The 17,544-nt window shown below is 36.2% G+C and overlaps 1 protein-coding gene across 1 annotated transcript in view; it reads left to right on the plus strand.

The window, feature by feature from the left end:
- The window catches only part of EFHC2 (EF-hand domain containing 2), a 239,729-nt gene that overhangs the window by 84,866 nt on the left and 137,319 nt on the right, over positions 1-17,544 (plus strand). The window contains 1 exon segment of the mRNA XM_033122963.1: positions 4,644-4,791. Coding sequence (XP_032978854.1) covers positions 4,644-4,791 — 148 coding nt within the window.

The following is a 17,544-nucleotide window of genomic DNA, read 5'->3' on the forward strand; positions in this document are numbered from 1 at the left end:
ATTTAGGCTTGGCTTTTGTCTTTCTCTTTAAGGTCTGAATTCGAAGCCTAGGCTGAGAATTGCTGAGTTAGCATATTTAACTAAGTTAGTTCTCATAAATTCTCTAGAGTAATAGAATCTAAATCCCGTAAGTTACTCAAAATCACAGATTTGCCTACATCTTATAGGTTTGGATGTCTTTAAATTTTATTAGATACTATATTTGCTGTATTTATTTTCAGCATAATAATTATGTAAACCAAAATCAATTTCAGACTGTAATAAAGAATGAAATCATTTATTTGAGCAAAAAGAGCTGCAGCCTCGGAGACACAGATTCCGATAGCAACCTAAATCATGTTCCACCAAGGTACAGGGAGGCCATTTTTTATTGAGAAAGTTCCTGCCCAAGTTCCCAATTTGGTCTGTTTTAAACATTTCTGATTGGATGGGCTAGGTCTCAGTCCATTGGTCAGAAGATGAAAGCAGGAACTTCCTTGTGGTCGTGGTTGACTTCGGGTGTAAACAGGCTGGGACAGAGTACTGGGGGTTGAAAGCTCAGTCTGTGGCTTTTCCTGAAATGCAGAATATGTGATGGGCTTCTGTCAGCAATGGCTGCTAGACTTGTTATGAATTTGGGTGCAGTTAACTAAGAGAAGTCTATTTTGACAGATAATATTTCTTCTAGGGATTCACAATTATTACGAGTAACAATTTTTGTTTATGATACATTTCCAATTATATTACTTTGTGATCAATGACTATAACTTGCATAATTTTTGTGTTTTAAATTTATTAGAATTTTTTTGTAAGTTAACCTATATAGGGAAGGAAAAATAATTTTCCCTTTACCCTTTTAGGTTCTTGGCTCAGTTACCCCCTGTAATAAAGGACAGAGCAACAGAAGATAAACAAATAGAAGTTTAATAGCAATGGGAGATATATGTGGGAGATACCCAGGAAAACTATATACATGGGAGATACCCAGGAAAACTGAGTGACTCCCAGAAATGGCCCAAGCCATCATCTTAAATACCGTATTTACTAAAGACAAAAAATGTGGGAGTGGGAAGTAGGGGGAGGCCAGTTACTGGGAGGTTATCATGCAAAACACAATAAACCAGAGTATGGTTGTTATGAAGGTTTAAATCCAGGCCTTCTCCATTTATGTTTCTAAACATTTAGTTTTCCCCTCTTCCTGGTACAGAGAGGGAGACACTCTTACAAATGGAGATTTTCCTTATAAATGTAAATAAATGTCTTACAAAAGCGTAACTTTTAGTCGGATTTCAGAATTTCTCCTATGTGTTTTGTTTTGTAAAAGTAATCAGCTCAAGATAATCCCTATGCCAATGAGGCATAGTTTGGTGTTTCATATGATAAATTACATATGATAAATTTCTATAAATATACCATTGGCAAATATAAAGGAGCCATCCTCTATGTGCAATGCAAAATTTATTATGGTTTATTTCCTTAATTCTAAGACTCCATAATCATAAGAGAAACTATTGATTTAATAACAGCTTTTTGGGGAAGAATAAGTGCCACCACATTAAATGTATATAAATTTTTATTGTTTACTAACCTATAATAGCATGCATTTATCCTTATTATTATCTAGTACTTTCTTCTTCTTTAATGTCTCACAATTTATCTTTTTCATCAAATAGAACCTAAACATTGGTTATTCACAAATATATACCAGTAGCATTCAATACGTAGAGGTCGGTGAGAGCTATTAATATTCTCTCCACACTTTCCTACCTGATATATAAAGAGAAAATTTTTTTTCAAATTGAATACTACTATAGGGGTGGAAAACTTCCCTTCTGTTCTTCTAGGTTCTTTGTCTGGTCTAATAATTAAATTGACATAAGACAGATTAACATCAATTTCAGGTGTGCACCATATAATATAAAATAACATTGAATGTCAACTATAGTTAAAAAAAATTAAAAGTGAGGGAAAAGGTAAAGGTGAATAAGAAGTTCAAATCACAGGTATAAAACAAATAAGTCAAGGGGATATAATGTACAGCACGGGGAATATAGTCAATAATATTCTGATAGCGTGATACAGTGTCAGATGGTTGCTGGATTTATCATGGTGATCAGTTTTTTTGGTATATAAATGTTGAATAACCATGGTGTACACCCAAAACTAGCATAATACTGTATGTTAGCTATATTTTAATAAAAATCTTTAAAAAAGGTTTATATGAGAAAAACAAACTTTGTGCGTATGGAAGCCCCATAAAAACATGGGACTCCCTGGCAGTTAGGTATTTGAAGCTTGTATGCCATCCCGAGCTAGAGAGAAGGGGGTAGATGTCTGGGGCTTCAAAGGGGAGGAGGACAATTTACAGGTAAACAAATATTTGCCATGCTATGCAGGTACTGTGTTTCCCCGAAAATAAGACCTAGCCAGACCATCAGCTCTAATGCGTCTTTTGGAGCAAAAATTAATGTAAGACCTGGTCTTATGTTAGATAAGACAGGGTCTCTTATTTTACTATAAGACCGGGTTTCATATTAATTTTTGCTCCTAAAGATGCATTAGAGCTGATGGTCCGGGTAGGTCTTATTTTTGGGGAAACAGGATAGGTCTTTCTGATATAAAAAGTTTGTTCTGGTAATAGCTCCCTTGCTGGTACAGGGCCCCTATGTAAATTCTTTTAGGTAGTTAAGGGTGTGGTAAAATGTTCTTCCTGCATCTGATGGGCCCTGACTGTCTTCAGCTTGAAATAATCCACATGCTTAAGTGGTACATTCTAGGGTAGCATTGTCTGCTCTCCCTCACTACCTTTACTGAAAGCTTGATAAAGTCCTAGCTCTGTTGTCCTTTCAGATGTTCCAGCAACATCTTTTTTCCACTACTATTTTTTTTGAGATATAATTCATATAACATAAAATTCGCCATTTTAATGTGTTCAACACAATTTGGTGTCCAGTATTTTTTAAGTCGTAAAATTTACATAACATAAATTAATCATTAGCCATTTTAAAGTGTACAATTCAGTGACATCTAGTATATTCACGATATTATATAATCATTGCCTCAATCTAGTTCCAAGACATTTTCATCACTTCAGAAGGAAACCCTGTATCCATTCAACAGCATCTTATCAGCAATGTTCACTCAGTACAAATATGACGATATTCTAGTAGTGGGTTTAGCTAACTTCTAACTGGAATCAGGCCAGATACATTCCCCTAGACAGCAACTGAACATAGGACCGTTTTGGAATGAAGCCCAAAGGTACCAATTTGAAGGGTATAGATTCCTACTGGGCTTACTAGATTCTTAACCTGATCTGGTAAAAACAGTGCCTGGTTGTTTGTAACTGATCCATTCATTTTGAATACAATCATTTTACTAACTAAAACTTATTTCTGCCAACCGTTATGGCAATTAGCAAAGCTTCTTGTGTTGATAAGAGATAAACTACTGAGGCATTTTGTCAACCTCTTCCGAAATGTGGGCTTCTGTTAGAAATTTGCTAAACACTCCCAGAGCATACATTCCTAGTTAGGGTAACTGACCACCCCTAGATGGTATATTGTATTTAACAGACTCACTCATGTGTATCATATTGTCCATGTTGAATGACCCTGGTATTACATCATGTGCACAATTAAATTTTGCAACTTTAATTATAAAAATTGATCAAAAATGAAAGCAAAGGGAATATTAAAATTGGGGACCAGTGCCCCATGTGAAGCTTGAAATGGCAGCCTAAATCTACTGTTCCATCAGTTGTCCTCAATTACCATGTCTTTCTCAGTGTGTGACCGTGTTGCTATGTTGAGAGTGATTCCAATGGTTAAAGAGACGTTTTTTTCCCGTATAATGTGGCACCTAAGCCTGAGGAAGCTATTTCAACTGATCTTCGACTGAAGAGGCAATCAGTCCTCTGCCTCAACATGGGAGAAAAGTGGACTGTGTTGTATTTACTGAGAGGCACAGTTTTCCAAAATGGTTAAGAAATTTGCAAGGGTATTTTGACTATCTCTGATTTTTACTGTAACTACTTTAGAATCCACCCCTTCTTTCTGAGCACCCCTACCCACCCAAACGCACACACAAAATAAGATGAGACTGGGTCTGGCATTGAGCTGAGCTCTTTGAGGTTCCTGAAGAATGTTAAGGTGGGGTCTCTGGTGCACTTGAATTTCAGATGTGTCTGTATTAATTGCCTCAAGGCAAGCAATTAGCAGGACCAGAAGTCAAGATAACTTTATCCTAGAACCAAGGTAGCTTTGTGTTATTTTTAATGGATAAAAATGATAAAACTTATATTCATTTTGTGAGAAAGAGTATTATTTTGTCTATAAACATACATATAGAATCCTACTGTGAAATTCTAAAGACAGATTGTAGTTCAGTTTATGGTAGAGCTGAATGATGGATTTATTGCCTGAATATCATTTTCTCATTTTAACCAGACAGTGATGAAAATGTAAAATAATCCTTATATACTGAAACCTAGATTGAATATCCATTCTCATAGCTGATGTGTAGTATGTCTTCTTGCAAAAATCTCCTCAACTTTTTGCTTTACAGTAACAAAAAATATACAGGCAATAGCTTTATTAATTTTTATTAATTTTAAGTTTGCTGACTTTTTTTTATTTCTTAGTTTCTAATTATGATTCCAACAGGTATTATCTTTTGATGCCTATGTAGAAGATGAAGTGCATGATAAAAAAGAAAACTATAGAATAAGACGCTATAAAATCTTCTTCTACCTTGAGGATGACACAATTCAAGTAAATGAACCAGAGGTGAAAAATAGTGGACTGCCTCAAGGTATCTAACGTATCTAAAGAGTTATTGTTCTTTCATTTCTAATTTCTGCCTTTATATTCTATCTTTCTCTAGCTTTATAAAAGACCCCATGCTACTGATTAGGTATCTAACTTGTTGACAGTGGTGAATATAAACATGCTGTTAGCTTGCAGTTATTGATAGTGACTTACCAGCTTTCTACTCTCACCCCCAAAGACACCTCAGCATTGGCCATTTCTCTCACTCTTCTATGACATACTTGTATCCTTTCAGGTAGTGTGACCAAACTGTCCCATGTCTTTGACGTTTTTCTTTAACATTTTTGGTCTTTTTGCTATGACCACATCACTTCCTTCACAACACCCTTAGGAGAAGAGAGAACACTGTTCTCTACTGCCACTTGCAGATGTGTTCTCTCTTCTTTCTTGAATTCACTGCCATTTACTTCAACTACCCTCTCCTCATCCTCATACCCATTAACTACAGAATTTGATAGTACTTAAATGAAGGGTCATTGTTCCTTCACCCCACGTATGCCAATTATCTTTATCCGTACTCCACTTTGGCCAGGTATGTGTTAACTCTGTGATGTGGCCACCAGAGAAGGTTGCATTATTAGATGGCAGAGATCAAGAGAGTTGACTGATTTCTTCTGTTTATGTTGTGCATTCTTCATTTGGGATGATGCTAAATTCTGTGTGTCTTCAGGGGATAGCAACCACCATGGTGAAAGGACTGAAAATGTGTCATGTATAAGGCAAAATAGTGAAAAGGGTTTTGCTGTAAAGGGAAGACACAGATATGCCTAATAAATGTCTTCAGGAATCTAAAAGGATGTCACGTAGAGGAGGGGTGACCTAATTTTCTTTATCCTCAAGGGCAGGACCTAGGAGGTCAGGATTCAGGTTAGAAAGAAGAGTAATTTTCTGGAAGAGAGCCACCAGAAGTTGTAGTGGACGGCTGTGGATGAGCATGATCAGGGTTGGGTGGAAGGGTAGAGGAGAGGGGAGCCACACATTCGTATAGATGTATGGCCCTGGGGGCAGGTCAGGGGTTATTTTTCACTGACAGCTTAGTAGAGGTGTAGGAAGGGAGTCACGTGTTTGTTTGGTGTTTGGTATAGATGACCTTCCAAGGCCCCTTTGATCCCTGACGAGCCATGATTCTTGGGTACATTGTTGTGTCTCTGTCTTGGAGTATTGCCATCTTCAGTGTCTTAGGTCTGAAATTGGCCTTTTATTTATTATAGTCTCTACTCCTTTTACTTTCTCTATTTGTTCACAACCACCATCCTTGTTTTTCATTTTCCTAGCAATACATATCCTGAATCTGTCCATGTGTCTCTCTCTTTCCCCCTCTTTCTACCACCCTAACCTAAGCTACTTTCCTTTCTTGACTAGAGGAATGGAATAGCTGCCTAATACATCTCTCTACTTCCATTTCTGCTCCTCCTACAACCTGTTCTCTATGCAGCAGCTAGAGTGTTGTGTGGGATATTACCTTGGTGTAGTGGTGGCCTCCAAGAAGCATACATGCAGGCTTTCCTGAAGACCACAGAACAGAAAGCTCATGGGCCATATTAAAATGCATGAATCACACAATGCATTAAAACAATTTAAAATATATAGCATATGTATCAAGAAGCAAGGGGAAAGAAATGGGGTAGGTTCATACACTTAGGACAGGGTAAAAGTGGATGGAAGGACCACCCTGCTTGAATCCTGAGGTAGGCAACGGTCCTGGCACTCTATGCTGCATCAGCTTTTCCTGCTAATAGTGTGGTTTGGAGACCAGAGTTGAAGTTCCAGGAGGACCACAGACAGAAGGGACCTTGGGCTAATGGCACACACTCTATAAGAGAGATGCAGGGACAAGTGGGCCTGGCCACAGCTGTAGCTCACCAATAAGTCTGCTGAATAGTCGTGGGTTTTGTCTGTGTTTTTTAGGCAAAGAGCACATAGGGCCAGAATGGGTGTCACCAATGAATGAGTGGCTGAATTAAGGCCTCATGAATATTGAGTACTCATGAATATTTACTACCTCTTGTAGATTAGTGTATCATGAATATTTAGAGCCCAGGTGCCTAATGTATATTTAATATATACTGAAAATTGGTTATGTCTTGGCTCTTCCATCCCCTTCTTTCTATGTTTAACGTATACATGCTCTACTTACTATCTACTTATAGTTATTTAACCCATCTTATGATTTTCTGTCTATGTTGAATAAAATTTTTGCTTACTAACTACTTAATTGGGCCCAGTGCTTCCATATTGATATACCACAATAGATTCTAGGGGGAGAAACAGGAATTTTGGGACCATGGGCCTCTGAGAGTAAGTCTGTGATGAGTCAGTATGTAAAGGACTTCCTTCAATGCTCATGAGATTGAGTTTTTTCTTAAGGCATGGCTTTAGTGTGTCTAGATGATGAATTTGGAGCCAGTCAGCAATGCTAAGAAATGTTTCTTGAATCCTGTTCTGTGCCAAGCACTGTGGTGGGTTTTGGGAAAATGGACAAAAGGAATAAGACCCATTATATTCCTATCTCATTGAGCTTATAGGCAAGCAGGTTAGAGAGAAAAGAAAGCAAGGTGACTAGTCCAAGAATTTTGCAGTTATTCAGGTTAGAAATGCTGAGTGTCCAAACAAGGACAATGATGGTAGGAATAAAAAATAGGGGAAAGATTTTAGAGATATTTGGTTGGCAGAGTTAATAGGTCTTGACCAGCGATTAAATATAGAGTGAGGAAGGCGAATATCTAATGATAAAGTACCTGCTTTATCATTATGTTATCATTATAACGATTATCATTATAACGACCATCGTTAGCTTTTACAGAAAAGGAAACAGGATTAGAGAGGTAATTTGCTCCATCTGAATGTTAACTGATTGCCTGGGAGCTCACTGTGTGGTTGAGAGGATGGTGATGCGTTAATAGAGCCCAGGAGCATGGAGCAAGGAGCAACACTGGGATTGGAGCTGAGGTGTGTTTGTTTGGGTCATGAGGCCTTTGAAGGTGTGTTGGGACATCTGTATAGTGATGCCCATCATGCAGGTGGAACCTTGAGATGTTTTTAGGAAAAAAGTCAGACTATAGATGTCGACTGGGACTCAGTGGTGTCTAGATCAAGCTTATTCTACCCTGTTGCAAGACAGCTGCTGTTGAAGTGGTGGAAAGAGGAAGAAGATTCGATTTAGTGTCTGCTTGGTTTTGCTAGTGGAGGGAGAAGGTGAGGATTGATTTGAGGAGGCATTATGAGCTGTCTTCCTTATTCTTTGTATTCTAACTGATATACTCTGTACTCCCTGGTCTTTTCATTTGGAGAATTTACGACTTAATGGTAAATCTTTTAGGAAATATGGATATGCCTTGGTATTTTTTAAAAAGTCTTCACAAACTTTTAAGGTTGGAAGTGTGACATTTTTGTAAAGGTACAAGAGGTCTTTAGCCTCTTTAGAGTCATTTTTAACATGTACAAAAGGCAGTTTTTAAAGACTGACAATAATGTATTAGAAGTTTGAAGGGTTATTTCAGAAAAGAAGGAAAATTTACAACCTTTAATTTCTATGAACATCTGTGTGTGTATGTTACTTTACTTACTTTACTTAAGTGTGTATGTTAGATAAGTCACAGTATCACTTTAGCAAAAAAATATTTTCTTATATGTTTTTACTTAAACGCTTTACTCTGATATTCTCCGACCAAGTTTTGCTTATTTTTTGATTACCTTCCCCACATGACACCAAATGTACACAAATGATGGGCTGGAGGTCATAGGACACCCCAAACCTGCATTGTTTTTATTATTATTACGTTTTAAGTGAAAGCTCATATTCCTTTAACTCCTGGCACCTGTCCAGTAAGTCTCAGTTTTATTAAACTATCCAAGAAGAGAAGTGAAATGCAACCTCTGTAAGGATCTTGGAAGGGCTTTTATTAAGGTTTTTCAATTCTCTTAGCCTCTTGATTTCAAATCACACATCAGCAGATTCCAAAGGCAAATTAAAGATTGTCATAATGATTTATTTGAAAATAATTTTCATGTAAGTGGTAGGGAATGTTACTCATGAAGACTTAGAAAACACCCTGAATAAAAGACAATTTTAAAGTCTCTCTTGAAAATTTCAGAATTTCTAGTTGGCTCATTTTGATCAGGATATTTCCCTGAATGAAGTCACAGCTCAAGGGATCTGTACAGAATATACAGTGATCATGATATGTAATGAGACTGAATTTGTCAGCAGAGTGGAGATACCTGGTGGGCTCTAGCAAGTCCTGTGGAAAGCAAACACAAATAACTACTGTATAATCAAGCTTGGTTTAGTGAGAAACCAGTCTTTTCACATACTTAATGTGATGATTTTTGTTAAGGAAGGTCTTTTTGGACAGAGGATACCCTGGAAAATTATTTAAATTTGGGTTTCCAGGTGGGAATTTCTACCCGTTCTCAGGAATTTTTCCCGCTTTCCCGTTCCCGAATCCCGAGATATAAACCGTTTTCTGTTCTCCATGATGAATTGTTTCCACAAAGTGACGGCCGATACTACCAACTACTTGGGTTCAAGGAGCCGATTTTCCCAATTTACAGACCAACTTTTCTCGGGATTCGGAAACAGAAAAGTGAAAAAAATTCCCAAGAACGGGCAGAAATTCCCACCCGGAAACCCTAGCGATAAATAGGAAAAATGTCTAAGAGATACACTGTGAGTAGTATGTTTATTTCCCATTGTGGGTATTACTGGGTTCAAAGAGCCGATTTTCCCGATTTCCTGATCAACTTTTCTCGGGATTCGGGAACGGGAAAGCAAAAAAAATTCCTGAGAACAGGCGGGAATTCCCACCTGGAAACCCTAATTTAAATGCCTTCTTAAGCTTTCCTAAGTTAAATGACTGGGGAAAAGAAAACAAGCTTAATCGGTGGCTTAGACCTCAGTGGGATGAGTAGGTAGTGTTCCTTTCAGTTGTATTTTGAGAGGCATGAGCCTGCTTTTCATGAGCCCGTGGACCCTGGGGAGAGGCTAGGGGTCACATTTAGGTGTCACACACTCACTGTCACTTCCATAAGATTTCAGTATTTTTCAAATGGACTCGGAGATCAGATGCACCTGTTTTTTATTTGTTTGGTTCATTTTTATTTTTCATGGAGCTGACCATTCAGAAATTAATGCACCTGGATGAATTAGCCTCCCTTTTAGTTGCCTCTTCTATCATGTGATTTTTTTTTTTAGGCAGTGGGGAGTTTGGAAAAAGCCAGAAACAAAAGAGGCATCCCTTAGTGTGATGCCAAAATAGGCATTCAGTTACATGCAGCTTCTAATCAGAACAACGCATTTTTTAACGTTCACGAATCCTTGTTGGCAGAAATATATGTGTGTGTTACAAGTCACGTCACTGGCGCACTGCAAGACTCACTTTCATTTCTTGCCAGGATGTCACTCTTTTTTTTTTTGGTTAGATGTGTTATATTTATAGAATTTGTTGCTGTTCTGTTGGAATGTAGTTAAAACGTTTCACCAAGCCAAGAATGTCAGAGGTTAATCCCAGTAGTTTTACCTCCAATTGTCTAACAGAATAATTGTTTGTCAAATACTACCAACTCCAAACTAATCTATGTTAAAGAAAGAATAACGATTAGAAATGTGCCGTAATTTTCTGGTAAGGTCTGTATCAGTTGTTATCAGTTGAGAGTGATCATCTTTCCAGAATCTCCGGGCCCACCCCAAGAATTTCTGATTCTGTAGGCCTGGGGTCAACAACTGGTTTCCACTGCGTTCTTAGTGTATCCCTGGTTAAGAATAGTGATTTCCACTAGTGACTTATTTCAGCCCCTCAACAGGGTAGTATTTCTTATTTTTATTTTTTATACTCTAAGATAATCTACCTTAATCAGGCAAATGTAATCACAAAATAGAAGTCAGTCATTCATATGTCATTCATATTGGGCATATACCATATTTAAGTACTGCATCCATAAAGTGGAGGCGGGTTGGTGGTAGGATTGCCAGATGAAATACAACATACCTAGTTAAATTTCAGATGAGTGATGAAGAAGTTTTTAGTATAACTATGATCAAAATATTGCATGGGACATAGTTATACTAAAAATTATTAATTGTTTATCTTAAATTCAAATTTAACAAGGCATGCTGTATCTCAGTTTGCTAAATTGGCAACTCCAGAGGGTGGACCTTGGGGAGGGAATTGTCACTGAATGGAGCAGAGTAGCATTCAAGACTGGAGGTAAGTCATTGATCTGTGAAGATAGGTGCTTGGTGCATGGTGGCTGCTTGATAAATATTTATTGAAGAAAGAAAGGAAGGAAGGAAGGGATGGAGGAAGGAAGGAAAAAAAGGAAAGGTAAAATGATAGACAATGCTCATAACACAATGGAGGCATCATAAATGGTACCAGGTGCTTTGAGGGATCAAAAGAGGCAACACCAGTATCCACTAGAGAAGAAGGCGTTTGAGTGGTACCTCAAAAGTTTCTCCAGATAAAGATGGAAAAGGAAGAAGGCACATTAGTCAAAAGAAACAGCATGAGATAAAGAGGTGGGATGAGGAGTTTGGAGGTATTTGGGAGCAGATTATTCAGTGTGTAAGGAAAACTAGGTAAGAAGGTGGTGATCAAGAGGACATTAGAGCACTGAACATGCTATCATTTGGGGCTCATTCAGTGGTTGAGGGGAGATGCATAAGCTATGTTATTTTTTATTATGGTCAGAGATGTAGAATTTAATTTTTTTCTTCTTTTGTTACAAGACAGGTGTCAGGCTATCTATATAAAAAAGTTATTTTTATGAAACCAGAACTCCGTAGATGTCATTAGATAAAAATAAAAGTGGCTTAGTCATTTTAGTGAAGGAATAATAGTGAAATCAAGAGGAGGAAAAGATATTCTTATCATATCTGGTCACAGTGAAGAGTCTTAGTATTTTTAGTATTCAAACTTAGTAGACACAATGACAAGTGACAATTCCAGTTGTATATTCATTCACTTAAGAAATATACTTGCCTCTAGACTTGGATGGTACGTACCCTAGGTGTGCAGTGTTACCAAAATGAACTAAGAATACTTAAGATACAAGTAAGAGGTTAGAGTCTTAATTTTGGAAGGTGAGTTCCTTAAAAACTAAATTTAGTGGTATGAGCAAAGATCTAAAGCAAATCTCAACTGAGTGAAATGAAAATGCATTAAACATAAATGGATACATCATCATTTTGATCTAAACCACAGGGAAATGTTAGAAAGTTACAGTTTCCAGAGTATAATCAGATAGCAGGGCCTTTAAAAAGGAAGATGTAAAATATGAAGGTAAGGAAGATCTTAAAAGCAGGCATCTGATGCCTGGACATCTTCCCAAGTTGTCTTTTTGGGGCAGTTAAGAAGGTAAATATTTAAAAATTTAAAGGACAGATATGGTACTTTTGTTTTGCTATTTTGCAGCATTATTTTTATGTATGTATTTATTTAAAGAGTGAACCATTATTTTTTTGTATAATTTAAAATTTTTTTCTAATAAATTATCTTTCAATTACTGTTGACATACATTATTATATTAGATTCAGGTGTACAACATAACATGATGGTTAGACAATTAAACTTCACAAAGTGATAACCCTAATAAATCTGTTACCCATCTAACACTGCACATAGTTTTACAGTATTATCGACTTTATTTGCTATGCTGTACTTTATATCCCAGTGACTTTTTTTTAAATTATACAAGATATGTGGACTATAGCCATCAGTATTGTAAAATCTATATATAGTGTCAGGTTGGTACTAGACTTATCAGAGTGATCACTTCATAAACGATATAAATGCATTATTTTTATTTATATACCTTGATCGGGTACTTTTCAATGTGTGCCAAAGACATGGCATCCTGCCCATTTCTTTGATATTCCAGAACAAATTCCTGCTGGTGGAGTTTCTGCCATTTATCATGGAAAACTATAAACACAATAAATAGAAATTTCAGTCCCCGAAGGACAGTTGAGAGACCCCACGAATATATTATTGAAAGCTCTCATGTGTAACTGTACGTTTCAAATGGCCCACATTAGTTTTCTGATTAACATGGAATTGTGACTTTGGATTTCTTGTTATTAAATTTTCTTGTTTAGTATTAGACCTGCCTTCTCTTTCCAACCCATGGATGGTCAGGACCCTTTTTTTGATACCACAAAGACCTTCCCTGGCCTTTTCTGAGAACCATCTAGTGAGAGCAGTGTGGGAACTAAGATGAGGAAGAGTGTAGGTGTCTGGGATATGCAGATTCCTAAGGGAGGTGGAGGGGACTGGCAGTGCAGTAGTGTTGGCCCTGGAGGGGAGATTGCTGCAGCTGACAAATGGTCCCTCTCCAGAAATTCGCCCTTAGAGAAGAGAGAGTCTATTCTTTTGGTAGAGCATCTTCATCATCTCTCTTTCCTTTTCATGATGGCTGGCAGCTCTTCTCCCTACTTCTGTCCTATTTTGCCTGTAACGCTCCCACCTCTCACCTCTCCTCCACTGAAGTAATTTGTGGCTGTAGGACCCTGAGATGCAGTTCAGTGCAAACTGTGGAAAATAATAATATTTACTTCTTAGCTTGAAAACCCAGGCTCAAGAGCTTTTTCTGCCATTTGTTAGGGCGTGACCTTGGGCACGTTACTTAACCACTCTGAGCTTTGGTTTTCTCATCCATAAACTGAATATTTATATTCATGCATTATCTACCTCGTAAGATTATTGAAGATTAAATGAGAAAATATATATGAAAGCATATCCTAAGGCTATGATGATTGTGATAATGATTATTATTTAAAAGCTCAGTGGGTGGGCCAGTTCTTCCCACCTAGAAAAATGTAGCATTCCTATTTAGAGTCTTGCAGAACAGAAATCAGCACTAACTTGCTTATTTGAATTTTTATAATGAAGTACAAATGATAGATGGCGTTTTTGAAAAAGCTCCTGGCTATTGAATAAATCTTACATATTTTAAAAACTGTCACAATATAAGTATTTTTAAAGAGATACATAATGATTCCTGAAAATACCTGAAATGCCCATGCTTTTAGAGATGTGTAAGTATGCGATTTGTTTTAAATGTCTAATCTTGAATGATTAAGTAATTTGCATACTGTTTTCAGTGGCATGAATTAAAGGCTAATTGAAGTGTAATTTTTTTGCATTAAAATTATATCTTTTATGTAGTACATTTAAAAATATTCTAGGCCAGTTCTAATTTTATAGTTTTATTATTTTAATTTAATGTACCAAGTAATTAAAAGTTGCTACATAGTTAATTTACCTTCAACAGAGTGAAAAGACGATTAGTAGAATGATGGAACAGAGCTCAACACAGTTCCTGGCACATAAAGATATTCATTAAATGTTCCCTAATGAGTAGGAATGAATAATTAATAAGTATTTCTAGATGTTGGTAAAAGATGCCATTTACAGTGCTATATAAACTGTGAAGACGATTGCTTGACATCTTTATACTAAAATACTTCCCCATATAGAGGTCACACAAACCAATTTTACTTGAGCTATTTACTTGACTGTCAGTTTGCTTTTCTTTTCTCCTTTTATTTTTTCATTTAAAAATTTTCAATTTTTATTTTTCAATTACAGTTCATACTCAATATTATTTTATATTAGTTTCAGGTGTATAGCATAGTGGTTAGACATTTATATAATTTACGAAGTAATTCCTTCCAATTAGTCTGGTACCCACTTGGCGCTATACATAGTTATTACAATATTATTGACTATATTTCCTATGTTGTACTTTATATTACCATGATTATTTTGTGACAGCCAATTTGTACTTCTGAAAATCCCTTCACCCTTTTCACCCAGCCCACCAAGCCCCTTCCCATCTGGCAAACGTCAGCTTGTTCTCTGTACCCATGAGTCTGTTTCTGTCTTGTTTGTTTATTTTGTTTTTAGATTCCACATATAAGTGAGATCAAATGGTATTTGTCTATCTCTGTCTGACTTATTTCACTTAGCATAATACTCTCCAGTTCCATCTACGTTGTTGCAAATGGTAAGATTTCATTCTTTTTTATGTCTGAGTAATATTCCATTGTGTATATGTACCACATCTTCTTTATCCAGTTGTCTACTGATGGACACATATGTTGCTTTCATATCTTCGTTATTGTAACTAATGCTGCAGTGAACGTAGGGATGCATACAACTTTTCGAATTATATATTTTCAGTTTCTTCAGATAAATACTCAGAAGTGGGACTGCTGGGTCTTAAGGTAGTTGTATTTTTAATTTTTTGAGGAATCTCCATACTGTTTTCCATACTGGCTGCACCAATTTGCAGTCCTGACAGTGCACGAGGGTTCCCTTTTCTCCACATCCTCGCCAATACTTGTTTGTTGATTTATTGATGATGGCCATTCTGAGAGGTGTGAGAGTATATCTCATTGTGGTTTTAATTTGCATTTCTCTGATGATTAGTGACATTGAGCATCTTTTCATATGTTTGTTCGCTACTGTGTGTCCTGTTTGGAGAAATGTCTATTCAGGTCCTCTGCCCATTTTTTAATTGGGTTGTTTGTTTTTCTGGTGTTCAGTTGTATGAGTTGTTTTTTTTTTTTTTTTTTAACAAATTTTGAATACTAACTCCTTCTCAAATGTATCGTTGGTGAATATCTTCTCCCATTCAGTAGACCATCTTTTCGTTTTGTTGTGCAAAAACTTTTTAGGTAGTCCCATTTGTTTATTTATTTATTTTTTGTTTCCCTTGCCCTAGGAGATATAGCAGAAAAAAATACCATTAAAAGCAATGTCAGAGAGTTTACTGCCTGTTTTCTTCCAGGAGTTTTATGGTTTTGGGTCTTATATTTAAGTCTTTAATCCATTTGAGTTTATTCTTGTATGTAGTGTAAGAAAGTGATCCAGTTTCATTTTTTTGCATGTATCTGTCCAGTTTTCCCTGCACCATTTATTGACCAGACTATCTTTACCCTATTGTATATTTTTGCCTCCTTTGTCATAGATTAATTGACCGTATAGGCATGGGTTTATTTCTGGGCTCTCTATTCTGTTCCATTGATCTATGTGTCTGTTTTTATCCTAGTACCATGCTGTTTTGAGTATTATGGCCTTGTAGTATAGTTTGATATTAGGTAGCATGATACCTCCACCTTTGTTCTTCTTTTTCAAAAATTATTTGGGGTCTTTTGTGGTTCCATATAAATTTTAGGATTTTATGTTCTAGTTTTGTGAAAAATGCCAGTGGATTTTGATAGAGATTGCATTGATTCTGTAGATTGCTTTGGGTAGTGTGGACATTTTAATGATGTTAATTCTTCCTATTTATGAGCATGATATATGCTTCCATTTATTTGTATGTTCTTTAATTTCTTTCTTCAGTATCTTACAGTTTTCTGAGTACTGGTCTTTTACCTCCTTGGTTAAATTTATTCATAGGTATTTTGTATATATTTTTTTGATGCAGTTGTAAATTGAATTGTTTTCTTAATTTCTCTTTCTGATAATACATTATTGGTATATAAAAATGCAACCGATTTCTAAATATTTATTTTATATCCTGCTACTTTACTGAATTTATTTATCTGTTCTAATATTTTTTTGGTGGAATCTATGATGTTCTCTGTATGTATGATAGTGTCATCTGCAAATAATGACAGTTTGATTTCTTCTTTTCTAATTTGGATGCCTTTTATTTCTTTTTCTTGTCTGATTGCTGTGGCTAGGACTTCCAATACTATGTGACATAAAAGTGATGAAAGTGGACATCGTTGTGTTGTTCCTGATCTTAAGGAGAATGCTTTTAGCTTTTTCTCATTGAGTTGTGGGTTTGTCATATGTGGCCTTTATTATGTTGAGATATCTTCCCTCTAGTCCCCCTTTACTAAGTATTTTTATCATAAAATGGATGCTGGATTTTGTCAAACACTTTTTCTGCATCTATTGGTATGATCATATGATTTTTGTCTTTCATTTTGTTTATGTAGTGTAATCTTGTTAATTGATTTGTGGATATTGGACCAACCTTGCATTCCAGGAATAAATCACACTTGACCATGGGTTATGATCTGCTGAATTCAGTTTGCTTATATTTTGTGGAGGATTTTTGCATCTATTTTCATCAGGCATATTGGTGTATAATTTTTTTGTGATATCTTTGTCTGGTTTTGGAATCAGTGTAATGCTGGCCTCATAAAATAAGCTTGGGAGCCTTCCCTCCTCTTGAATTTTTTGGAATGGTTTGCGGTGGATAGGTGTTAATTCTTCTTTGAATGTTTGGTAAAATTCACATGTGAAGCCATCTGGTGCAGGAGTTTTGTATGTTGGGAGCTTGTTAATTACTGATTTGGTTTCATTAGTAGTTTGATCTGTTCAGATTTTATGTTTCTTCTTGATTCAGCCTTGGAAGTTTGTATATTCATAGGAATTGATCCATTTCTTCCAGATATTCCAATTTGTTGGCATATAATTGTTCTTAGTATTTTCTTAAAATCCTTTATATTTCTGTGATGTCCATTGTCACTTCTCTTCTTTCATTCCTGATTTTTTTTTATCTTACTTCTCTCTTTTCTTGGGTGGGTCTGGGTAAAGTTGCATCAGTTTTGTTTTCTCCTTCAAAGAATGAGCTTTTGGTTTCATTGATCTTTTGTATTTTTTTAGATTTTATTTCTGCTCTGATATTTATTATTTCCTTCCTTCTACTCATTTTGGGTTTTGTTTGCTGTTCATTTTCCCAGTTCTCTTAGGTGTAAAATTTGACTATTTGAGAT

This window comes from Rhinolophus ferrumequinum, chromosome X (genome assembly GCF_004115265.2).
Source record: "Rhinolophus ferrumequinum isolate MPI-CBG mRhiFer1 chromosome X, mRhiFer1_v1.p, whole genome shotgun sequence".
In the NCBI taxonomy this organism is placed as follows: Eukaryota; Metazoa; Chordata; class Mammalia; order Chiroptera; family Rhinolophidae; genus Rhinolophus; species Rhinolophus ferrumequinum.